Source organism: Micropterus dolomieu, linkage group LG17, assembly GCF_021292245.1.
Source record: "Micropterus dolomieu isolate WLL.071019.BEF.003 ecotype Adirondacks linkage group LG17, ASM2129224v1, whole genome shotgun sequence".
Classification (NCBI taxonomy): domain Eukaryota; kingdom Metazoa; phylum Chordata; class Actinopteri; order Centrarchiformes; family Centrarchidae; genus Micropterus; species Micropterus dolomieu.
In genome coordinates, this window is record NC_060166.1 from 21,318,615 (window position 1) to 21,345,902 (window position 27,288).

The following is a 27,288-nucleotide window of genomic DNA, read 5'->3' on the forward strand; positions in this document are numbered from 1 at the left end:
TACAACACCACAATCCTGAAACATAAGAATCCTTTCTTCTACCACTGAAGGTAAGAGCTTTTTCTGGGTTTCAGATATAAGTAGTCTCTTTATTTTGTCAAAAAAAACAAACAAAAACTTACCGATAACAATCTGAAGTGACAGAGGCTGTTATGTCATCAGACGAGTGAAGCATCCCTGATGTTAAAATAGCCATCTGATTTCTTCAGACTTGGACCAGACTTGCGTCGTACATTTCAGCTGGGAACTGCTTGGGAGCTGCTTGGGTGGCTGAAATATTTAGGACCTGAACGCTTGAGCACCTCAGCAGTCTGCTAACAGCGTGTAAAAATGTCTGAACCCCATTTGGACTTCATCAAAGGGTTTCCCTCGTAACGGACGTGAGGTATTCTGGGAAAGATGGCAATGCTCGTTTGGCTGGTGTTAAACAGAGAGACGGCAATTCTTTTAAAAATGCCAGATAAACACGAAGACCTTCAGTGGGCTTCTTGTACTTTTAGTGTTTCTTGGTGAGGAAGACATCAAACGGCAGGAATGAAGACAATAAACCAAATTTCCTTTTCACTCCATTGAAGTGAGCCTATTTTATTTGGATTCTGGTCAAGTAACAGCCTGAAGCTGTGAGAAAAAAAGCACATTAATGTTTCTCACACAGCTGCTGTTGCTTTCACATTGCTACACCCCCACAACAAAGTAAGTCTTTAATCTAATGAGTCAAACCCAGTCTGCGACCATTCCCTTCTCAGATGAATGCTTTAGTTCCCACCTTCCTATGTCACTTTGCTGTGTTTCAGGTGGGATTGAAATCAAATAGAGATTCATGGGCTCTGCCAGGTATGCCACACTAGGAAATGTGCACAAGGGTTAACTCGTTCAGTAGTCGATCATCACAGCAGTGTTGCGTTTCCGTTGTCCTCCCATGGAAGCCGAGGAGTAGTGAACTAAAGGCGACCGACCTGGCTGGTTTGGTGCTGAAGACATTTTGCCACTTTTTAAAAGAGACTTAAAAGATGCTCATTTCACATGAACCTGATAATGCTGTCGTGACTGCCATTGCGTGACTTTAACAACTCTCAACAGTCAAGTTACTGAAAATGCAGATATGAAAGTAAATAGCAAGGATTGTTATTGATTAATTTGCTCATTAGTTTTGTTTATTAATCATTTGCTCTATAAAAAGGGAAAAAAATAGTTAAGAATGTGCATCACAATTTCCCAGAGCCCTATGTGACTTATCGCAATTGTTTTTTTTTTCTAACCAGCAGTTCAGAAGTCAAAGATATTCAGTTTGCTGCATTTTAAAACAAGGAATTTTCACATTTAAGAATCTATTTGGAATTGTTTGCAATTAATCAATTATCAAAATGGTTGCCGATTAATTTTCTGTTGATTTGTCACTCTGATTTATCTACATGTAAATTCAATAAAAGTGGGTGCCTCGTGGCTGAAGGTTGAAGCACTGACCATTAACCACAAAATTCATGGTTTGAATCCAGCCAGGGGCAGCTATAGTATATTTATTGTAGAAATCTAGTAAAAATAATAATCATGTTTACGAGCATCGGTGTGGCATCCTAGTGGTTAAACTTCGAGAGACCCACATGCAAGTGATATATTTTGAAAAACTGTTTTAAATTTTCAGTATCTAATAGTGTCACACACTTTAGTTGCACATACCGATATGCATAATTTATTAATTCACATTTTACAGCCCATTTTACTATCCATCTCCCTCCATTAATTAAAAAAGACCAGTCACCTGTGAAAAACATTAAGCATCCCACATTCATAGTCTCTTCAAACTATCCTCAGATTATGTCCAAGTGCGTGTTCAATATAATTTTTTAAAATCTTATGTACTATATTGGTCTTCCCTTGTTGGCAGAAGAGCACCAAATCACCAGTCCTCCATCTGCCCCACTGCTAAATACCCATTCAGTAGTTCATGTTGGCCAAATTTCTTCCCATCCAAGAACTGGACCAACTGAAATGTCCTTCTGCTCGGGAGCTTCCAGGGTCCTCCAATCACTGAGCTCAGTCTCCTGGGTTTCCCACATTACAAAAAGCAATCCTGTCCCTTTAAAGACTTCACCAGGCCGGGCTTTCAGTGAAAAGCATAGAGCAGGAGGAGAATGGTGCAGACGCCGATGACTGTGCCAAGGATGAGAGAGTCTCGTCTCTTCCGCAGGTTGATTCTCTGGATGAGATTGTTGATGGTTGGGAAACGGTCTAGGAAAGTCAGCAGTTAAGGAAGAAAAACAGCTCTATTTAAATTGTTCTTATTTCTTGGTAACAAAGAAGTCTCTCCCATTATAGAAAAGCAACATGTGAGCGTTGAGCAGTGATTTCATACCAGGAACCCTTCAGCTTCTATCAATTGTGTGCTTTATTCTACTTGGTTCCCCCACACACACGACCTCGCCCATATGCAGCATAAAGGATACTGGCCAGCGTGTTGACCCTGCTCTGTATAGATTTCAGCATGCCCCTTTGGGAGGTCACGTTCTCCTTGGTTGCCATTGCAATACTAAAGAGACAGAAAGAGAAATGAGTTGAGAAGTGACAATACACTGCATGTGGCTGCAGTCATTAGTAGCCGTTTTTTTGGCATCCGGTTTAAAAGGAGAAGAGGTGGCACCCTTTAAAGCGACAAACTGTCAAGGAGCACAACAGAACCACAGAAGAAAACAAATCGCTCTGGAATGAGACAAAGTCATCGTATTATGTTCTCCTTCAGCTTTATCTGGGTGCCTACAGCATGTGTGCGAGTTGCCTAGGCTTGTAGAAGATATAGAAGTGCTGTGATATTGTAACTCCCTTGCTGTCAAACGTGGCCTTCAGCAACTTTCAATGCAGGAATGTGCTGCCGGGTAGTTGGCAGAAAAAGTTTGAGTTCTATGTTTGCCCTCTATGGCATCTGCTTACACATAATAATAAACTGTCAGCCATTTCACAGTGGGGCATAAGAGTAAAATCAATCAGCTTCCCAAAAACCAGTCGACAAAGCAAAAATACTACCGTAAATGTTAATATGCTCAAAAAACAGATCGTACATCAGTTTGTTTATTCACTGCAATTAGTACTAACTCTTGAACAGTAGGGTGACAACAAGTAAGCACTGGCCACAGGGGACAAACTCCTCCCCCATTCCTGGGTGACGGAGCCCCTAAGGAGGTAGGTCAAAACAAGGTAAATGAAATCTCAGCAGTTGTTTACTCTTTCAGCTGGCAAAGCTGATGAGCAGCAGGCCTAGAGAGAATGTGAATGAACTTGAAAGCAGGTTTTAAACAAACAAAAGAAAACTAGTGTGTAAGTTAGCACTGTATAAGTGTGTGGAGAGTGGGGTGTGTGGGTGAGGTCATGGCATCTCCTGACAGTCTGCAGTCTTGGCCTGGAGTGGTGTTTTGGGGATCATATTCTCCTCAGTCAGGAAGAAACACTTTGCTGACTCCAAGCCTTTATCACAATGTTCACCACCTCATGAGAATCAGAGCTGTACAGTAAAGATTCCCTACACACACACACACACACACACACACACACACACACACACACACACACACACACACACACACACTCTGCATGTGATCAGTTGGTGGTCGCTGTTTAAAGTGACCTGGGGGAATATTCATCATTTAGATATGACGAGATATGTAGTCTAATGTAAATCATAATCTGGAAATAACACACCTTGGATACCACATTAGTTGACACAGCAGCACAGTTAAAATACAGTATAAATAAAACTGGCATGTTAACCAACACGGAACTGAACTCCTTTTCCTACCACATCGCTCTGCTTCACTAATGCACCCATGAACAAGTACAATCTTGCCTCTTTGACTTAGAAACGTGCCACAGATTGTGCTTACGAGATGCAAGGAACAGAAATTCTATTTATTTATAACATTTGTGCTTCTCAGGGCACTTTTCATAAAAAACAGGTCTAGACCATACTCTTTATAATATTAAATGCAAAGGGCAATGGGTCGAAGAGAACCAATGGAGAAAGATGAGAAAATAGACTGGAGGGTAAATTTTTCATTTGTGCAGGTCTGAAGGGAGAGAAAGGAGGAAGGAATAGTAAAAGATGGATGATACCTATAAATCAGTGAAGTTGGAGGAGTTATTCTGGATATGCAGGGTTGAGTAAGGGACAGTGCCGTTCATTTTATGCATAGACCATGTTATGTGACCAGCAGTTGGTGCACTGCCAAGGCTGACGGCAGGAATCCACTGACTCCGGGTACGGCACATAACGTCTGCACCCCGGTTTTGATGCATCCATAGTCCGGCATCAAAGTCCATTGGAAGCGTCTCAGAAGAGTTTCAGCAGCAGAGCGTGCAGCCTGCCCCACGTTATTGACTTGTTATTAATTAGTCCTTTTTGTGCTTCTACTACCTTCGTCACTGCTCCCCGTTTTTGTTCCGTCAACTTCAGGCTGCATATCCCACAAGGAGCATTTCAGAGTCAGAGCGTTTTGCCTGCCTGATTTTGCTGACATGTTCAGAATTTGTTGATTTGGTAATCCATGTTTGCATCTTGTGCTTCTACTATGATTAAGTAGGCTACATAGTTAAATGATGTCTTTTTGTGCCTGTTTTAACACGTTTATTGTTGTTTTACGACCGGGAGTCTCCATAGGGTGTTTTATTTTGAAAATTGACCGGATTCTCTATGCCGTTCTGTGTCTGACTTCCTGCCTGGCACCGTAGCTGGAGTCAGTGGATTTTAGGGATTAATTATCAGTACAAACAATGAGCAACAGCATTGTAAAGTTCACTGATAAAGAGGCATAAGAGGCACAATATACATAAAAACTTTTGGGGAAGAAATTAATTATAACGGTGCATCCCACTTGCCTCAGAAGTTGGAGGTTGGAGCTAGGAATGACGTCACACCCAAGTTGACGGCGTTCCAGTAATACAACAGATTTAAGATTGATGCCTCTGGCCATTGTTAGCAAAACCAGTAAATAACAAAGCATTACGCAGTATTTTGCACATACAAACACCGTAGCAACATGTCTGAAAATGTAAGTTGGACAGGACTGTATTTAATGAGACACAAAGACAGATGTGCAATAAACAGTAAATTACTCTATGTTGATTCCAGGAGCAGCCATCTTGGATTTTGAGGTCAGGGTTGGTGAGTTTCTCCCAACTTTCAGAGTCCTGTTGAAATTTCCTACTTGGAACTCGGAAATTCCGACTTTTAGGTTACTTAAAAGGTTTGATATTGTAGAATTAAGTGGATGCATTCAACAGTAAATTGATAAAGTTTTAGATTCTGGATTAATTTTACATGAATTAAGTGACTATGGTTAGCTGTTTGGCAACAATAAAAAATATTGAATTTGATACAGCGCGGATTGGGAAATCTAGCTGGCTAGATTGTCTTTTCCATAACATGGCTACAGTGGTATATTTATAATCATGGCCATGACATAACGTTATATTATGATTCAATTATCCAGGAATCACCTGTGTCTCTATGTAAGGAACATTAAAAGTGGAGTAAGCGATTCTGGCAAAATTCAACAATGTGACAAATACCATGATGTACAGTGAACAACGACACAGCAAGTAATGTAACTAACGTTACGCTACTTTGTGAGTTAGCATCCTGTCTATACAGTTGCTCCTGAAAAGCTAAAATGCTGGACGAGGCGGTCCCAGAGCCAGCATACCAGCTCCAGACAGCGATACTCACAACTGTCCTGCTACTATGGCTAGCATCACACCATGCCTTGGCAAACTGGAAAGTAAGCCGAATGTCTGTGGGCAAATCATTAAACGTTACCTGACACACAAATCATGGCTGGATAGTGTTGTGTAGCTCGGTCTGAGGGCTGAGTACAGACACTGGATTTTTTTGTTCAGCGTACACCCATAATGGGTAGCTAGCGAACCGTGAGGAGATATTCACTGAATTTGGAAAATAAACATGTATTGGATTAGAATTGCTTACCCCACCTTTAATGTTATTATTAATATAAATCTTTAAAAGGAAAAATGTAGAATGGGAAAAATATATTCAAAAAACTGCAGCTCTGCCCACTCTTTTACTTGAGATGTAAAAAGGGTACTGCTCACAGTTTTTTATTCGTCAGGAGGATGTGTCTTACAGAGACAAAAACAGTGTATTTCGATATCTCCTGGTCCAATGGTTTATATTATTTTCTTATATTGCAGGTTTAAAATGGAGCGATGGAGAACTGTATTTATATTCCTCACTTACAATTTGAATTTCTGCTATACAGAGGTCACTGAAGGATGAGGTACAATAAACAAGGATCATATTTCTACAGGTGTCCTGCCTAAGCTCAACAGGCCCGGTTAGGCTTGACATATCCAGACCACTTTGAGGTCTATTTCTGAACACATACTGAGGGTTTTGAGTCAGGTTCAGCAGGTAAATAAGATAATGGAGAAGAGGGGGCGGGGGCTGTCACACATGCAAATATATGTGTTCCCATGCGTGCAAGACAGAAAGCAGGTCTTACCTTATTGTGTCATCCATCAGTCGATCCGAACTATAAACAATGAGTGGGAGAGGGGGGCGGGAAGAAGAGAAGAAAGACAGGTTAACTATTAACATGAGGCAGTGTGCCAGAAAATTGTTATAAACAACTGACTTGGGAGCAGTTATCAGAATTGGTTTCAGATTGGCAGTGATCAGTACTGAATTTTGATCACATTACTTGGTAAAACCTACCTGGACAAAGAACTGAATTTAATTTCATGTTGTTTTGGACTGGATTTCTTTTTCTTCTCTACTTATGAATCTTATCAGAATATAGCGTTAATGTTACTTGAATCTTCCCACTTTTTTGTTCATGTTCCCTTTCTTGTGCTATTTGACACAGAACGGAAAGTATAATTTGTAAAAATCTTTGAAGGAAACTTAAACAGTTCCAGATGTTACAAAATGCAGCTTTTTTTGGGATACAGCCTTTTAGTTAGAACAGTCTCCTTTTAGCTTTTATCAGAATGCCATGTGAGTCAATGAGGAATGTATATCACTGGTCACAGATATACTTACTCTCCTAATCTGCAGTAAATATAGGAATCAGTACAAGGACAAATCATCTGGTCATTTAAAGACTTCCAACCCCCAATCCAGATCCAAATCCCAAGCAAAATTGCAAACAAACAACTTAAAGCTATTATAATTTTTATTTCTATTTAACCTCTGCATGAAATAGTGTAACTCTTAAATAACTTGTTTATTTCATGTTCTCCTCATGGATGACTCCCACATTGTCAGGGAGTCTGGACAACGTAGACCCAGAGAGGATTCCACCTCAGAGACCTTGGAGCTTCTGTATAGCTACATCAAAGAGGGAGTGTCATATCCTTGCTATTGTCCTACCAAGAATAGTGGGAGGCCCACACGCCAACGCCCACACACACGACTTTTGGGAACATTACATCAACTTACATTCATTCCCTGGTGAATTACCCTAACCATAACCACTACTTGCCAATACCTGCCGCCCCCACTCCCAACACAAACAAGTTTCTTTTGAGTGTGTGTGTGTAACACCAGATTTGTGTCTCAGGTTGCTCATAAACAATAATGCTCTCAGCAGTTTTATTCCCCTAATTGGAATCAATTTGGATAATGTTCAAGAGAGCTCAAGTAAACCAAACAAAACTGCAGGGATTGTATTTCATAGCTCAACATCCATTCAACAACTCCACATTCTCATTGTCATGCTCAATATGTGGCTTCTGTTAGGCTATTAGCATGCTTATGTATACAAAGTTAAAGGAAGAGAGCGGAACTTTATCCACACAAAGCCCTTACCAGACCTCAACCTTTACCTAAATCTTCTCTATATACTTTAACTTGACCATCTCAAGGCAAATACCCAAAGTATTTTTTCTCTCACGCCTAAACCCAACCTTCATTGCTTTATTTTTATTATTTTACCACTACCCCTTGTAACTCACTTTTTGGAAATCTGAAGGGAAATTATAAAGCCAAAAGTAAACTTAGAAACAATGACAAATGTTAACAAATGTTAAGTTTTCAAAGTAAAGCTAACACTATCCTATTAACAAAAACAATATTACATATTGGGTATTGAATACACAGCATCGTATGGTATTGTGTTGAAAAACAAGAGGTGCACACTAAGGTACAAGAAAAACAATTTGCCTTTTTCACAGCAGAGTGAGATATTTATTGTTTATTCATTTTAATCACATGGTAAACTTGAGCGTGTATGTCTCCTTAAATTCAATGTGGTGACCCCTCTCTTCCCTGCAGTTTCTTTTTAAGTGAGGGGGGAACACGCCATGAGGCTCTACATGTACACATGCATTGTTGGCAAGTATGTGTGCTGAGCTAACAATTTCTTGTTCCGCTAACAGATGATAGGCAGTCCACCACGTAGTTTCAAAGATCCATTTTATTAAAAATGAACTCAAGAGAGACCTAATAATATCAAAAGAAGTTGAAGGACTAAAACTAAGACGCTAAAAAGCAGCTTAAGCTTTGATTCAGGCAGACCAAAAATGATACTCAAGTATCATAACTACACATCCAAGTAATACTATCTAGAGGTTCTAACTAAATTTGATTGTGGGCCAAACAAGTGACCATGTCCAGGCCATGTACGTGGGCAAGTATTGACCAACTGATCTCTCAGAGGACAGACTATTTTCTTTGTTATACACTGATACAATAACTTTGAGTCCTGCTAATGACTTGTAAGTTTAGGCTCCTCTTCTCTGGTAGTGGGCCAATGAGGACTGACCTCAACCAATAAACGCGAATGAGTTTAATTGCTGTAATCCCAATCTTTAGCTCATTTCAACCTCATTAGTCCAGTTTATGTGAAGTTTCACTTTTGAGAATGCCCCGTACATAGGGACACTGCAAGGGACACTGCACAGTCACGGTGTGGGCTGGGCAGCCTTCTGTTCTTTCTTTGCTCCTACCTCTGCACACAAGCACCAAACTGCTACTTGGCAATAGTTTGTAATATCATATCTGTTGTCTTTGTCACACTGAAACAGAATAATTTACAGGAATTAAATCATTTGGTGAAATGGGATGGTAACTGGCACGACATTTCAGAATGAAGGCTAGCAGACAAGTCTTGTATGGATTGTGGGAGCAGGTGGATTTAGCACAGAACACTGCAAGTAACAAAACCCTGACAGAGTCTGAAACAGAAAGAAACAACAACTTAAGTAGATGGTGGTTAGGCAAAGGCACAGACAGTCACATGACCCCAGTTTTAAATGATGGAAAAGTCATGGTGGACAGACTAACATAGAAAACTATATACTATTTATGCTATATATACTATTTATACTATTAACTGTCGGTCTGCCAACAGTGTCCACCTTGTAAATCATGAGCTGACGAGCAAAGGAGAGTGTGTTTTTTTTGCTGAGGGGAGCCTTGAGTTTTTATATGCAGAGATGAGATGAGGCAAAAGATTTATGCTTTGTCCCCTCCATCAAGCTGCAGCTGTAGTGGTGAGGTTGACTGTGCCATCACGTTTGTATATACGTGGCCTTCTGTGGTTTCATCTTTGAGTGGGTTCCTTCCATTTTCCCTGGTCAGTGGCGTTTTGCTGCAGTCATTAAATTGCTCATTAGCTCCAAGCTAATTGCCTTTCCCAGTGTGATGAATCAACCAAGCCTGCCCCCAAGCTTCCTCGCCCCCTTTTGCCATTCACACGCACATAGAAACATAAACACAGAAACAGACAGACAGTCTGCTTACTGCTCACATGCATGTGTTAATTTGTTCGCATTCAGAACTGGCATACAGCAAGTGGCAGTGTTAGGTAGGGATCACTCAAAGCCTAAATTACTACAAAGATTATTAGATAATCAAAATGATAGCTGAATCCTTTCTGTTGACTCAATTATCTGAAGCGGCATTCTAACAGAAACTACTTTCCAGCAACTTTCTGAGAGTAATGCTCTGTCAGGATGGCTTTTAGAGCAACTAACAGAATCAGCCAGGTAAAATGAAACATTAATTACTTTGTAGAGGAAACAGTCTTGCAAATCTTGGCAACAGTTGCACAAAGTAAACTGCATCAGCAAAGAGGAAAAGTAGCTCAAAGCTGATTCAAAATCCACTGCTACATACTAAAATGCATTGTGAGATTCAAAGAGATGATCTTTTTAGTAACGCTTTGCGGCAAAGTAATAAACCAAGCATAAGAAGGAAGAGCTTGATCCTAGAGATTGATTAAAAAGAGGAGGACTTTGGTAAATGCTGGGAATCTGTTTTTAAATCCAGACACACAACATTTTGAAAGGCGAAAGGCAGACATTGGTTATACAGGGCACTACAGTTTGACCAATTTAGTCACATATGCCCCTAAAAATTACAACCACCGCCGCTGTCTGTTCAAAACATAGTTGGACTGGCCTCCAGCAACAGCAAGAGAAATTCCAGTGGGCAGGTCGATCTGTAGCTGCTTGTTTAAAAAGCTGTTACAATATTTTGAAAAGCTTTGACAATATTTTGGGCCCATGCTGAGTGTCCAGATACCAGGGCCTTCACTTCCATAGTGCTTCAATGATTTCACATCTTAACTGAACACAAGGAGAAGGAAAATAGTCTGTTAATAAACTCTGGGTAACTTAAACGTTTTTCACTGTGCTCTTAAATTTTTTTGTGTGCTCCTAAATCTTTTCATTAAGGAACAGGCTAGTGTAGAGCCCTATTATATCACCTGCCATTTTGATCCTAATCACAACTGTGTACCAGTGTTGATATTGTTTATGCAATGTTGATATTTGACAGATCAAAAAAGCTATGTGTTGTCAGTAACAGGAGCTGCAAACTATTCCTCCATTTTGTTAACAGTACAGTTTGGTGTGGCCTGGCTGGCCCTATGCCTAGTGACTTGACAGCAGAGAAAAAGCTGTGATGATGTAGAGCATTTTGCTGCCCAGGGATTTGAACACTGTTCCAATGGGAGGCCCCCTTGGGAAAATAAAGAACCAAGCACACAGAGCACAATCAGCGCACACCAGTCACACCAGTCAGCAGCAAAACACTTCAAAACCACTGGAATCACTTTAGAAAAAAATAGCAAAGTGGCAACAAATGGTAAAATCCTAATCTTGATAATGTCTTTACAGGAAATCGCACTTGTGATATGTCATACACTGTTCAAAGCACAGAAATGCACTTACCTAAAATGCCTCAGACACTTTCACCTACTTTCACTAATCTCTGAACCTCTAAAGTTTCTGAACTGAATCTGAACAGTTTGGATCCCTCTGGTGAGCCAGAGAGAGAAGGTCTGCACATTACACTGAATCCTCAGAGCTCTCCTCTACTGATTACATTAACATATCAGGGAACTGGCAGTTCAGATGGACTTCTTAAGATGGGCAACAGGCCAGGAATACTAAAAGCAGGGTTCTTAAACTCAGGGACAAGAAGACAGATGAAGAAAGGAAAAGAGATATAGTTGGCCCCTGTGGCAGGTAAATAGATTGCTTAAAATAATGTGAAAAAAGTGGTGCATGATGAAGTACCTACAAACATACCAATTCTTTTTGATTTTTAGAAATTGCTCCCTCTGCAGCTCTGCTTCACTATGTGACCCACACAAATGACACCGTTTTTACAATATATGACATTTTGTTTCAAATAAGACCTTGCACAAAATGAGGTGTCGTGGAAATTATATTCCTGGTGAGGGGTTGAGCAAAGAATTGAGTAACAACCAACCGTTGTCTATGAAGAATTTATTTAACAAAAGAGAATAAACAGAGAAGTACTAAAACACATATACAGCTGGTCCAGAGACCTGCCGCCAAGGGCGGCTTCGGGCGTCTGGCCCCGAGCAAAGGGATGCATTATCATTTACACTGTCTAGGTTTCTATGTTTTGGGGAACAGAGGTCCTCTCTCAGCCTTGAATGAACATTCCATGAGAGGAGAGGAACAAGAGAGGAAAACACCAAAACAATCTCACAGCTCTGCCCTAAACCCTAGTAAATGTGGACAGACCAACATAAGGAGTATAGGAGAGGAAAGGTTAAGGATAAAAACACAATACATATCTTTAACATTAATAGTAACAATAATGATAATATTAAAAGATCATACATAAAAGATTAAATGTAAGAGGACACAATTTTCTGCCATAACACGAGGCAGACTGGAGAAGTTATACTGGCCATACGGGTTCTAGGAGTAAAAGTCTAAATTACTTATCCCATAAATATCTTCTGTTACTGGCTGGTTGAGCATTTCAGTCCTTTAGGTTGGGCAATAAACTGTTCTGGTTTAATCATAGTTACTGAACTGTAAAAGTTTGGTACATTGGGGGAAAAACATTAAAAAAGGGTACTTACATCAAAGTCACAGGAAACTAGACTTTCAAGCAAACAGGGCCCAAGCACAATTCAGACATGTGGGCTCTTCAAACGGAGGATTTTTTTTTTGCTTGCGTGCTGGGATCCCAAAGAGGAGGGTTTTGTTGAGATTTGGACTCTTGTGGAGACTTGAACTGAGATAAAGAAGCATTTATTGGTGGTTGAACTGTGAGTGTTGTATTGACTAATGACTGTATGATACACTGTGGTAAGCTTAAAGTTCTGCCGTGCTTTGTGTTTCTTGAATTGTGGTACCTTTACCTGGTCGTTCGTGATTGTTAAGGGGTCATGTCCTGAAAGACATCGATGCTTTGTGCCTGCAAACAGGCATGTACTATTTTTTATGAAAATATATCGAACACTGACATATAATTGACATTAAATTATGCCTAAAATAGCTGAATGTTATTTCTTCATTTAGCGTATAGATTTCAGATCACAAAAAAAAAAAAAAAAAAAAAAAATGACTGCCTGGATGACTTTCAGATGTGTAACAAACAATCTGACACGTCAGGTTAGAACATTACAGAAAGAACTTCCTGGTGAGTTAAGAACTAAGAATTTGCAGTTGGTGGCAAATAAATAAGAAAATGTGTGTCAGTGTGCGGTGTAAATTTGCCTCAACACCATTGCTGTGTCAAAAAAATATCCTGTTTGACAGGAAGTCCTCATCAGAGTGACCACTACCATTAGAGCTGTTCCAACTTGTAATGAACCTGCCCCTCCCTCCCTCTAGTTTATTCATGAACACTTTATGGCAGAGAGAGATGGAAAAACATATAAACATGGAAGGAGAAAAAGAAAGATAATAAGAACTCACCAACAATGACAGAAATATTAACAGCACGTAAAGTAGCTCTAATAAGTAAACAGCTTACCAAACACTTGTGAAAATATTAAAGATCCATGCAGCCGTTCTGGCAAATTTTGCTAACAAATTTTTGCTAAGTACTATTAGCATTGTTTATTGTCCTAAACTAGATAATCAAAATTTGAAGCTGATGTTTCTCCAATACCAATAGTGTCTTTTGTTGATCTGTCTGTTCCCTACAGGTGACGAAGTTTTTCAGTCAGGGAACTTAGATACAATAAGATCAGCTCCTGTATCATTTCCCTTGCTGTAGTTTCTGTGCAGTTGAAAAAGTTGAACCATCATAAACTCTGAATGCTGTCGCCAACGTCTGCAATGTTCACACTGTAAACAATAGATGCGGCAGCAGCTCATTGTCTGAAAGCATCTCAAGTGTCACTCTTATTTACCATCGTCTCCTGGAACAACAGCATTTTAAACCTAATGTGTAGGCAGGTCTGACTAATGTGGATATATACAAGGTTAATAACTAGCAGCAAAAACTATAGAGTAGGTAACCTCAAAATGAATCGAGGCACGTTACGTCTGTCTCATTAGGTTTTGTTAATTAATTAATGCAGGCTGCCAAGCACTCCACCCAACGCAGTAATTTGTAGATTAACTGGAAGGGACTTCTTTTTGTGTGTGTTTTTCCATTGGGAAGTGATTAGTCTTGATCAGTTTGGCAATGCTGGTACTCTCACTTGCCAATACACACACACACACACACACACTCTAACATCTACCTTAAAACCACTGTAGAAACAGAACATTTTAATCCTCATATAGGCTCACGTGCCTAAAGATAAAAAGCCAATGGCACAAAAAAAGGCTTTATGACAAGCTGAGCAGCAAAATGACAACTCCACAAACATCTCTCTATAAACATGGTGGGATTATTAAATTAAATAAACGTGTCAGAAATCTTTCTAGAATTAAAGTTCACATAACAGACACCTTATTGTTCATAAAACTGCTTTTGAAAAGAGAGCATCACAGACTGTGTCTGGAAGCATTTTAACTCAGATCTCTCCTCTTATCGAGTATCCCTGCTCTGCTTTCAGACCACTTCTTTGGCCTCTAACACATTTTAGTTGTTTTCTCTAAAGGCCCTCTTTCCTGTTTTACGGCTCTAATAGGATCAATCAAGCGTAACTCGATCCTCATCTCCAATCTCCTCTTTCCACTCCCATCTCTGTCAACAGTCTGGGGAAGCCCTACAATATGGGTTGTGGTTAAATAAGATAATTTCATTATCGATATCTTGATCAATTGCGCTGGATTGGCACAACAGCTCGACTGTTGGGAATACACAAGTCTGAGGAGGTTCAGCACAATGTGTCACTAGCAAATCCCATTCCATTTCTCTTCATTCTTAATGATTATTTTATCATCAGTATTCAGTCTGGCTATTTGGAGCGCAGTCTGAATAAATGAGGAAAGGGAGTGTCTTATCTTGAAAAAACACATTATCTAGAGAAAAAAAAAAATCTTCCTGTCCTCACTCATAGCCAGAATAGAAGGCATAGCAGATACAAGTAACGTTATGACTGATTTTTTTAAGGCCACTCCCTTAGTGACTGGACAGGGAGAATGATTATTTCTCTGCTTTAGTACTTGAATCCATTAAAGCAATCACTTGGGTCTTTCCTAGTCCTGTCATAGTGAGTATCACAATGCAATTTGACACAATGTTGGAGTTGCAAAGCTACTGCAATCAAACTTCATTAGTAAATTCACTTGAGAAGTCTAGTAGTAGCCTTCTGCAGCTACATCACTCTCTTGGTAAACCTCTTGCTGAACCTTTGTTTGTACTGTGTGGAACGCACTGGAATAATTTTATTTGATGTAACATAAAGCAAGGCACCACTTTGACTGACAGAATGAATTGGAGCAGAAAGCCAAACAAGGTACCTCTCCTGTACGCCATTAGGGATATGCATTATGGTGATAATTATCGATATCGTATTATATGAAATTTCATATTGTGATAACATTTTTGGCCATATCGACCAGCCCTAATGCAGATCAGTAATTTCTTTGCACGTACAGTACTAGAAAGTTGGCAAAAGAATTTCTGGAACAACGCAAAATCACATTAGTTTTCACAAAAACTCTTTGAATTTTCAAAAAAAAGGTTTGCTATTTTATTGTATTAGCATTGTATTTTAAAGTTGTTTGTGTTGTTGAGTTTATGAAATGAGTCACTCTATTAACCCATTTACATTATTGGAGATAAACATTAGCCATGCCATGTCAGAGCAGGTGAAGCTTTGTTTTGAAATGATTTAAGAGGTCTTTGATGGGGAGTAATTGAGGAATTATTCCTTTGAGAGGTTGAAACAGGAAACACACATTTAGCTAAAGAGAGAATCAATCAGAATGATGCAAATAATCAGATGGGATCCTCAAGTCTGGGCAATGTTAAAAGCTCTTCAGTGGTTTATTTATGTTTTGTTTGAGTGTATACCTGTGTGTGCCCTGCTGACTTCCAATTTTACTTTCCACACAGGGTACCTCTCACACTTCTTACACACAGATACACACATACAGATTTCACAAACTTTATAACCTCATGCTGTTCCGCAGTGCTTGAAAGTCAGCCAAACCATAGTAGGACGCTAATGAAGCTGCTGGCAGATCAAGGTTTGACCTACTGTGTCTATATGAAAAGTCTGCCTAACCTTTTACAGCTTTAAGATGCAAAGTTATGCAATAGTGCAATAATGTGTAATGAATTTGCTTAGCTAAATCTGAACCTGTCACTGCTGACATTTTCTTTAACATTATTAAAAGCACAAAAGGTTTTTTGTCTCAACTAGCCAGGAAAGCACTCATATCCAATCTATGTTTTTCTCTATCCTAAACTCCAGATGAATCAATGCAACATCATGAAAAAGTGGCATCCCATCTGATTGAGAGTAAAAGCATATAAAGTGCCAAGGGGTGCCAGGTGTTAACAAGCAAACATCAGTAACTGGTGTTATTCCAAATAGCTGTGCTGCACCATCAAGATGAGTTATTCCAGCTTTGATTTCAGGAAAGGATCTACAGCTCTGGAAAAATGGCAGCTTTATTTTACTTTGAGCTACTAGGATTGATACACCAAATCAATCTATTAAATATCCTTAAAAACTCTGCTGAGTGTGAATAAAAAATTTGGATTCTTTATTACATCATATTCTGCAAAGAAAGGTGATGGGAACTTACTTTCTCAGGTGCTCGTGCTCCTTTAGAAACAGCTCTGTTCTTCTGTTGTTGACCCCGGAGCCACTCTTGTATGTCCTGAAAAATGCATGCAGATACACTGGTCACATTGAATACAGTCAGGAATTAAAAATTTAACTAACAATATTTGCTATTTGTGTAATGTGACATAACACTCGAAAGCAGAGAGAGATTTGGCAATATTGTTGTTACACATTAATGCCAATAAAGCAAATTTGAATTGAACTGAGAGAATATTCTACATTCATGCAATGACAAAAACATGAAGACCCAGACCTCACAACCATACCTAGGATACCATGAAATAAATTCTTAGGCTCCTGACACACCAAGCTGACAGTTGACAGTCAACAGCCTTGAGCCTGAGCATCGGCTGTTGCTGTTGCAGTATGTATGGCACTAATGATTCTCTTCTGTTCATATCAGAAAATCTTGGAATCAGTCGGTCAGAGAAAGACCTATCTGAATGGCTGCCCATCTAGTCAAGTTTTTCCATCATCTCCGACACCGGTTATTTTCCTCATCAACAGTCAAAAGATCACAGTGCGATCATGTTTTGCAAAGTGAGGTGTCTGTCTTTGTCTGCACTGGCTCTTTGAAGCCACCCAGTCTATGGTCAGGACCCCTACAAGAGACATTTGGAGGTATATTGGATGTGAGGGCCCTTACATGTCCATCCCTCTGAACATTAGACACCTATTGGCTTGGTAAAAGGCATTGTGGTGGAGTTTTGCATCTAACTAGCTCACTGCGGCTACTTCTTCTTTTATTATTCTTTGCTATTTAATCTGATCCACTGACAAAAAGCACTGGCGTAACTGCTGTGTAGCCCAATTTTTATCAAATGGCAGTCGGCGCCAATACCACCGCATTCCCTGTACCTGTTTACAGTAAAAGCCTTCTTGTGGTTCACCAAGAGAAAGCTTTTAATGTGAAGCCAGCAGCAGCAGGAAATATTCAGTTTGCATTAGCAGTAACTTAACACAGCAATATAGCCCCATTATGGTTGCAGTAGAGCAGATCAGAAAAATACTGTTATTGGTTGAAAGCAAGAACAGGATGATATAGTAGGAGTGGAACAAACCTCTATAATAAATATAATAAGGTTATTATATTTATAGCTTCTACTAGAGCTGTACTGAATGTCATTTTTTTCTTTCATTCAGGTTTCTGAATGAAGCTTTGAATATCTGTTGTCATATTTTATAACGTCATCACCCAAAAAAAAAATCCTCATGCAAAATCCTCAAGATTACAGGCAGAATGAGTAAGATTTACTGCTTTGTTTGTAAACATACGATTCAAAGTTGGCTCCAGACAGGGACAGAAAGAAAGAAAAAGAGAGACGGACAGAGAGAGAGAAGCTGCTCAGTATTTGAATGTCAAATTTAGAATTTGAATGTGAAAGGGTTTTGGAGTCGAGAACGGTAAATAAACTATTCACTATGGCTTACAATTCTTATATTATATATCTTATATGTATAATCTAGGTAAGACACCGCTCATTCCGTGTAGCAGAAATTGAGCAGTGTCCTCTATTACCGAGTTATCTCGTAGCATAGCAGTCAAAGTTAATGGATGGGCTTTTATACCGCTCACAGAGCGAACACATCGCACCCATTCTCTTTTGCTTGATGCAACTCTATCAGCATCCCTGAACAGCTGACTCCCAGTGCTCTTGTGGGTTTCTGGTCATTTAACACAGCCCCACCCTCCCGTTGGCCGAGGAGATAAAGAGCAGGGGAGCAGTGGGAAGTGAGAAACAAAGGAGTATGCGCACACACATACCATAAAAATCCAACCCCACCCAGCTAACTGTAAGCGGTCCATGGACAAATGTGCCTACTCCATCCCCAGTGCACCATCCACAGCCGTTGAATGGAAATACTATAGTCAGTGCACACACAGCACACTCCACAGTGGCTGCCTTGAGCCAAAGCTGGCTGCCCCACCAGCAGAGCTGATGCCTTTGCGGGGCTAGAATTGCCCGTACTGACAGCCAGCTTCATCACTCCAGCAAGGCTTTTTAAAAGGGCACCAATGTAAATCACAGGCAAGCTGTCATTTTTGTTGCTGACATTTAGAATAAAAGCAGGAGCAGAGGGAGCGTCTGAGCTCTGCTGCATTCTACGGTTATGAATGATGCAGCTCTGTGTGTGTGTGTGTGTGTGAGAGACTGTGCATGTTTTGCTGACAGGGTCTTCATTGACAGTGTTTCATAAAATGTCACATTGCGCATATAGGTGCTTGCATAAATGAGACACTGTGCACTATTTCTTTTAATCAGTATGGATTTTTTGGTAAACAACACTCATACACATAAAAATGTACAGCAGCCAGCGTCCTGGACAGGTTTACGCCATACTTTACCCAAGATACTCTACTGCCCTCTACCTGACAAAAGGGACATAAGGCTCAGCTGCAGCAGAAACATCCATCACTATCAATGGCATGAAAGCCTAAAAATGAAACTGACCTAAACATTTTGCTTTTTAAACACAACTTAAATCAGCAATATATTACATTAAAAAAATTTAAAGCTGTGAGTAATATCCCTTTTATTATTAAGCTGTTTTTATGACGCCAGTTCTAAACTAAGCTGCTCTAGCCAAGAACAAACCAATCTGACTTTAGTTTGATGAAATCACAAAGTCAAAATATTGGGCCCCTGCTTCTGAGATTTGGGGAAAATATTTTTGTAGTTTTTACTTTCTTTTCAGTTTTTATTTTACTATTACTTGACAACACTCCTGAGTAAACTTGGCTAAAACTGCAATAATTGATTTTTCTCTGTATGCTCCTCTAAGAAGATCAGAAGAATTATGTTAAATGTTAAAATGTTAAATTAAAAATGTGTTAGTGATACAGAGTCATCTCACAGTTTTGTTATTCCTCAAAACCCACATTACAGTCGAGGCAGTTCAACAGATCATATCTTGAAAAATAAGAAGCTATCCTTTTATATTTCGTGCAAGTCCTACCTTATCACTTGCCCCACCAGTAAAGGTCAATGAGGGAGGTTAGGGGAATATTGCTCTTTAAAAGAAATTGTCTCATGTAAAGCATGACTCCACATCTCCCTGCATTTTGCCATAACAGTAGCAGTTGTAATTTCCCTACCTGTAAACTCAGATGCTTCCCTCATTAGCATCCCCTGGGCCCATTAGTCATCGTTAGGCTGAGCACTGGGTCAACATCACTAGCTCATTTCTATGCATTAGATTCATCAGCACGGAGTCTATTAGTAGGGTCAGAGGCACTGCTTAGCAATGTGATTTAATGAGAAGATTGAGTGAACTGTTGCATGTAGTGTTGACCCCATGGGATGTTACTAATAACTACTAGTAGAAATATAATTAAAATGTGATTTCTTGTGTACAGCGTGAGTACAAATTACCATTAGACAATAATGGCTTGGTGGTGCAAAGAAACAAGTCGTTTTAAAATAGGTTCACTTAAAGAAAACAATTACTTGTGGTGGAAGAAATAATGCACAATCACAACAAAGTATACTTTGTCCATTAATGGTTTTCTCAACTGAGTCTTCTAGGAATGCACGCCGATATAACATCGTAGGGTTGTGCGATATGTTTTGCCTATGATAATATCTTAATTGACATTTTAACAATGTGTAAGCAGACATTATCGAGTAGCCTAGGTCTACCTAAACACCTTGTCCGTGCACTCACTGCATCACGCATACACGTGTGCTAAAGTTAAACAAGCAGAAAAATGCATGTGAAGTTAAACAGGAGTGAACAAACAGCGGCAGGAGATAAAACACTGACACCACCGGCCTCGCATTCTACGTCATTAGATTAAATCGCTAGATGTGGATCAACCTCACTCGCATGGAGGTAGCTTGAATTTGAAAAAACGGATGCTCAAAAGATGCCAATCTGCAAACAATGTGTTTTTTATATTGTTTTTACTTAAATGCTTTAGTTTAAAGGAAATAAGGCCTGTTTCCATTAATGTCATTAGTAAGCAACAATTAATATCGTATTGACTAGAGCGAGCTAGTTCATTATTAGACTTTACACATTTTTGAAGGATGCCAAATATTGTCTACTAAACGTTATTGATAAAATCCCAGAAAATATCAGAATATTGAGATATAACATTTATATTACAATATCGCACACCCCTACAACAACAGCATCATTCCTTAACTTTGATGTTAATGGGACTTTTCTTAAAATAAGAAGCAGTAGCTGATGATGACAATAATACCAATAATATTTTAGAATGCTGACAACGTGAGCAAAGCAATCCAAGATCAGTGCATGTCCCTGTATATGTATGTATTATTTGGCAACACTGTTTAATAGAGTAGTTCAATACAGGTGACATGAAAAGCTGCACAATGTTAGCTCATTGTGTAGCTTTATAGTCTGTTATTTTAATAAAGTAAATCACACTGCTGTAGACTGTGATCTGTACAGTTTTTCCACATTTGTGTGATGAGTACATTTGCTAATAATCAGTCTCTTGCATTAAGTACCAAGGAAGTACTTCTGCCTTCTCTATTGAAAAAACTTGATAGCAGCCTGTACAAGTGTTAAAAAATGTTATATAGCCCCCAAGTTAATCCATGATTATACTGTTATAACATTTTACCAATGAGAATTAAAGGACTTTAATTATATAGTAATATGAGGAGTGACAACCCGTCATAACTAGATGTGTGAAAACTACTTTTAATATATAAATAAGTACCCGGAAAAGACATTTTAATGTTGTATTTTAAGAACTTAAAGAGATGGTATTATGCTCATTTTCAGGTTCAAAATCGTATTTGGGGGTTGTACCAGAACAGGTTTACATGGTTTCATTTTCAACAACATTGCATCAGCTCCTCTTTTCACCCTGTGTGTTGAACGCTTCGTTTTAGCTATGGAGTGAAACATCTTGCATCTATATGATCTTTGTTGGGAGCATGCGCAGTTCCTAGTTAAGGGCTACTAGCCAATCAGAAGCAGAGTAGGGCGGATCGTGAGAAGCCCGTAAACACGGCTTTGGTTCAGCTGTATATCCCCTTACCAGCTTAGCATCAAGGACAGGAGCAAGAGTTTGAGAGTGGCGAGTTATTAATCTGTAACAAAAGTTAAAGTTTTAACTGAGCTCTGTCTCTACATCACAGTAACAACTTTATGTCCACTGACTGCCTGGAGAGTACTTAATGTTTGGAAAGGAGAGGAGAGGTAGGAGGCAGACGGCTTGTCACTGTGTGCTGGAGTTCTGTGTCTTTTTGAGGGCGTGTCGGACTAGTCGCTTGGCGAGCATTATGACGCGCATTTTGATGTGATGTCATAGAGAATAAAAGGAAAAGGCTGGATTACAAACAAGCTGTTTTCAGGCAGTTCAGAGCAGTGTTTTCTGTGGGAGAAGGGAACTCTCTTTGGGAAGGACTTTGGCCTTTTTCACTTTGCAAACCTATTACATGCACAGAAGATATATAACTCAATAAAGGAGAGGGAAACAGCTAAAAAACATAATATAACCTATTTAATGAGAAAGAGTTATGATATAAAGGGTCTGTGAGGCCGATTGTATGAGGAAACTACAGTCCATCTGCATACTAGTAGGATGGAGGGGAATCAATAGGAATCCTGCAGTGCTCACCATATGCCCACTGCTGCTTACAGATCAATAAGCCATTACAGAAAAAAAAAAAAAAAAAAAAAAAATACGACAAGAGTCATGGTCTAGGGGAGCCTCCATCTCTTGATTTCAATACACTCACTCATGACTAAGCCAATCTGAGTAGAGGACAGACTTTCTCAATACTCAAGGCCAAAGAGGCCATGAATCTTCTTGGGTTTTAATGGCCAACATTTTTCAAGAGCTTGCCAAGTTGAAGTCAAGGTTCAACTATCCCCCTAAGGTATAAAGTCTACAGTGCAGAAGCACTGTGAATAATACTTGGCAGGTTTTATTCCCCCACAGCCACTAAGATCAAACACAAGCTATTTGTTTTGTGTGCAGGTTCATGTAGTTTCATGTGAATGAGACAATTAGATAAGGTTGCTCAGACCACCCACTTCCTGTACCTTCACTCGTCAATACATTTAATGTGTCAATAATAAAGTACAGAAATTAACTGAGTAGCTGCGTGGTCAAATTAACCATGAGGTGGTGTGACTGAGTACTCACTCAATGTCTTTCCTGACAGACCCAAGCAGATCTTCCCTTTCCCGGATGACCAAGAAGTTGCCTTTGGTTTTGTGGAATTCATGAGTGTAATCCTGTGTAGAAAACAAATAAAAGTGAGGAAAAAATGGAAACATGTGTGCTTCATAAAATGGTTGTGATCTGCGGTGAGTTGAGTAAAGTTGAGTACTTTTACCAAACAGGTGTTTCACAGAAAACAAAAAACTGCAGTAAACAAAATACATTAAAAAAAGTAAACCTGTAGGATGTCTCTGTGTCTCTGGAGTGTGTGCATGAGCGCAGCATTGAGAGAAGAGGTGCCTGGGGTGTTGGTGTACTCCGCCATCTTGTCATTCACAGCAGTCAGCTGACAGAGATGGAAAATGAATGGATGGAAAACAGGAGATCAGCAGATAAGGTAATGACCGATCCCAGTGTCTTTATATCACAGGGATGTCTTTCATTGCAATTGGCCATATAACACAACATATTACACACAGACACATTAATTGTGGTCAGAACTGCACATTACTACTATGACAATGGGTCTAATGGAAATCAGCCAGCCAGCCTCCTGCTTGTTCTTTGATGAAAGACAAGAGCCTTTGCAAAAATCAAGAGCTTTTCTAATTACTGCCTTTTTGCTGTCCTGTCACAGGCCGCTGCCCCATGAGAATTTACTTACTTTGGCCAGCAGTTGTTCAATCTCCACTGACATGGTTTCAAACATCCTATCCTGGGTTGAGTTGTTTAGCAGTGGGGTGGTGTCTGACCTTAAGGAGGAAAAACAAGAATGGAGAACAAATAGAAAGTCAACTTAAACCTGTCTGTTTGTACAAAGTTTTTCAAAATGTTGCAGGAGAAAATATTTTTCAGTTTTCTCATGTCTATATATTGCAGAAATATTCTGGCACTGATTGGAGTTATTTAGCTGATTAAATGATACATTAATGGAATTAAAGCGAATGGGACTAAAAGGTCAGAGATATAACAGGGAGAGAGGCCATGAAGAGCTTTAAAATCAACAGAACTTTAAAGTCTATTCTAAAACACAGTGTAATACAGCTAAAACAGGAGTGAAGCTAAAACAGGGGTAATACTCTTCATTTAAAATGTTGTATCAACTCCATTCACACAGCCACCGAAGTAGGCATGACCTGAAATATTCACCTGGGAAAAATACACTAATCTCCACATACACCGATCTTAATAGTGATCAATATTTTTTATGTTAAATTACACAGGTAGTGTTAGGGTAGGGTTTCTCAGCTGGTGTGAGGATGTGTCAACAGAAATGTACACAGGTTGTTGCTAACAAAAAAGCATTTATATATTGAAGGCTGTTTCTAGTCAAATTATTTTCAAGAATCAGAATGTGTAAGATACAGCTCACAAGTAGTGGCTCAATTACCAAAAGAAACAAAGGTGCACTGATTGGGGAAGTTCTCCTTCCTTGCTTCCCGCCTAGGATATTATAGCTAGTGAACAACATGCTTGGAGTTGGTATCCATTCAATGTATTGTTCATAGACACGTCCTTCCTTCAGCCAACACTCCTGTGCGGGAACAAGTTTGTTGCTACATATCCCGACCCTCTGACCACTACAACTTAAGCCACATTTGTACGAGATTAGGGCTGTTAGTGTTAGCTGTAGTGTTCAAAACATAGTCAAACTCGCCACAAGCACCGAGAGAAATGCCGGTGCTCCGGTCACTCTGTGACAGAGACAGATATGCATCGTCGACAGCTAAAGCCTTTTTCTTATACAAAGATCAAATAAATAAAAACAACACACAAATGAAACAGCTGTAACTAGATTTAATATTCAACTAGCGGTAAAATAGTATACTATTATATTAAATTATAATGAATATAGTAATTAATATATGATTGTTATAGGCTACTAACAGTATATTTTTAACTGAACATTATACTCTTTATTTAATGTTATAATATTATACTAATACACTCATGTATAATACCTCCTCCTCCAGATTGTGGATGGAATCTCTTTAGTGGACAGATGTAGATTTAGCCATTGTGCCAATATTTGCTCCTTCTAACCACATCATCTGTAGAGCAACACACACCCTTGTTCTGTTTTATATCTGTTGTACTAGTTATTGTTATAAATATTGTTTCTGTGTTCAAGTTAAGAAATACACATTTCAAAATGTCAGGATTTGTGCATTTTCCTAAACAATCAAGCAAGTAGATTCATAGTACTATTTGTTCCATTATAATCGAATCACAATATTATTTAAAATAATCGCAATATGACTTTTTCTCCAAATTGTGCAGCGCTACATGAGATTGTTAAGTTTTTTTTATTATTCTCACTATATCAAGGACTTGCCCTATGTAGATAATTCCACTCATATTGGTTAGGTATTAGGCACGCATCCCTTCACTAACACAAACGAGAGGGACTTTGGTTTACTGGGGCTGTAACTAATTTTTTTCATTATCAATTAATCTGACAAGAATTTTCTTCATTCAAAATCGGTCTTTAAAATGTCAATAAATTAATAAAAAAATGCCCATTATTATTGCCCCTAGTACAAGATGGCATCTGACCATCAATCCAAAACTCTGATATTCAGTTTAATGTTACTATCATTTGACAAAGAAAAGCATCAAATCTTTTCAGAAGGGGAAATCTAAAAAGTTTTGGCATTACTGCTTAAAAACTGACTGAAATGATTAATCGACCATCAAGTTATTGATTAATTTTCTGTTGCTCAACTTGTTGTTTCAGCTCTAACATGATTATTTTTACCAGCCTATTAATCTCAGTCAGGTCAGATGTGTTCTGTAAATTGTGTAGTTAATTGTGTAGTCTAAAATATCACATGGCCATTATGATTGAGAATCTATATAGACTTTTGCTTTAGTCGGTTAACTCTGCAGGTGTGACAGAAAACTTGATCTTACGTGTCTCCCCGACGCCCATCCCTGGAGCTGCTGTAGCTGGTGCACAGTTTACTGAAGGAGACCAACTTCAGGTCCAGTTCATTCTCCAACTGTCTTGCCTGCTTTCGCAGATCTGTAACACGGGCGCACACACACACATTTTAACATTTCAACAGCTCATTTTAGTTTGCAAACAAAGCCAAAGCGATGGCAACATTATTCCAGCAACATTTAACGTTGTTATTATTATTAACTTGCACAATTGGTGTAACGTTAAGTTAAGCTGAGTGAGCCAACTAACTTCAACATCATTCGAGGGAAAAATTAAATATAAACGTTTTCTACTACTTAACATGTTATGAGTGTACCAGCTGGTGCACTGTGTCTAGTGAATAAACAGTTTAGGGCGCCGACACTGATTTAACAGCTTAATTTAACCGGCGATGTGTTAGTTAGCTTGTTGAGAGCTAGCTAGTCGTTCCAGAGACACGTAGGCTGTGTTTAAACCATGGTTGGATGAGCCAAACGCAGCGGCAGGTTATTTGTTGACATTATGAATACTGTACTAGATGTGCTGCGAACATTGCTTACTGTAAATTCAGTTATTTTTTGCTACCTTACCTTCCCAGTAGTTGCTGCCTCCTATGCCTGCCATCTTTGTTGTTCTGCGACGTCACCAAGTTCCGGGGGAGTGTCACGTGTCAGAAGAAGACGTCATATCGTAAAGTTTTTCTCGCCCTCGGTTGAGACTCTCAGGCAGCACCGCACTACCAGACATGTGCTAGCCCCAGCGATATAAACAGCGCCACCTAGAGGCCATTGGGGCCCTCAAAATAATCTTGAACTTGCATGTATGCATAACGTCTCTGATACAATACATTATGCATTCCAGTGGTTCTCAAAGGGGCTCCCCAGCAAAAAGGGGAATCATTTATAATTCTATCCGCAAGTAACACAATGACAGAATAGATGGGCAACCCTGGGACATAAACTTATCAAAAAGGGGTCTGTCGTGTAATTTGTCAGTTTAGGGGTCCTTGACATAAAAAAGTATCACTGATGTATTTGGTCTAGCTGTGTGGTTTTTGATGTTCCTCTTTTGTTTTATGCACTGTAAAACTACTCACTACTATGTATCCAGTCGGTCCAATAAACAACATTACCATGGCATTCATGAATGTTAACAGGGTGTTAAAGTGTTTCATGGTGTTATACAGTTTGTCAATTTTGATTTACTTGTGCAAATTTAATTTTATGCCTTCATTTCATGGGCTCTTTCTCTTCCATTGCTAAATTATTAACAATATCAATAACTCATTGTATCACTCTGACTGTGGTAAATGAACTGCACTTTTCAACCATCATAAGACAAAAGACTTTGTGACGCCTCTCTTTCACCCACACATACAAACTCACACACACCCTGTCCATAAAGGACAGTTTGGGGTTTAGGGTCTTCCTCAGGGACATTTAGACATGTGGAAAGGAAGAGCCAGGGACTGAACCTCCAGCTCTGCAATTAATTGACGACCTGTTTGACTTTTTGAGCCACTGCTGCCCCCAATCTCCCCAATGCCCCAGTTATTAAAAATAATAAGTAGCGGACAAATAAGTTGTTAATTCAATAAGCAACAGGCAGGGTATTTAAGAGGATTTTCTGACTACAAACCCACATCAGGTAGAAAGATATTCAGAAACACATACACATGCACTGTGCAAAACATATTGGAAAGATCTCTTCATAATCTACTTTATATCAACTGTTATTGC

General features: G+C 39.2%; 1 protein-coding gene across 1 annotated transcript; it reads right to left on the bottom strand.

The window, feature by feature from the left end:
- Window positions 1-1,485: 1,485 nt before the first annotated feature.
- gosr1 (golgi SNAP receptor complex member 1) lies at window positions 1,486-26,267 on the bottom strand. The gene is made up of 9 exons (XM_046074277.1): window positions 26,140-26,267; window positions 25,540-25,651; window positions 23,291-23,378; window positions 22,865-22,972; window positions 22,609-22,700; window positions 16,435-16,509; window positions 6,507-6,536; window positions 2,445-2,527; window positions 1,486-2,229 (listed from the first exon to the last, which is right to left on the bottom strand). The coding sequence occupies exons 1-9, from the start codon at window positions 26,171-26,173 to the stop codon at window positions 2,105-2,107; spliced, it is 747 nt and encodes a 248-aa protein (XP_045930233.1). The 5' UTR covers window positions 26,174-26,267; the 3' UTR covers window positions 1,486-2,104.
- Between the last annotated feature and the right edge of the window lie 1,021 nt (window positions 26,268-27,288).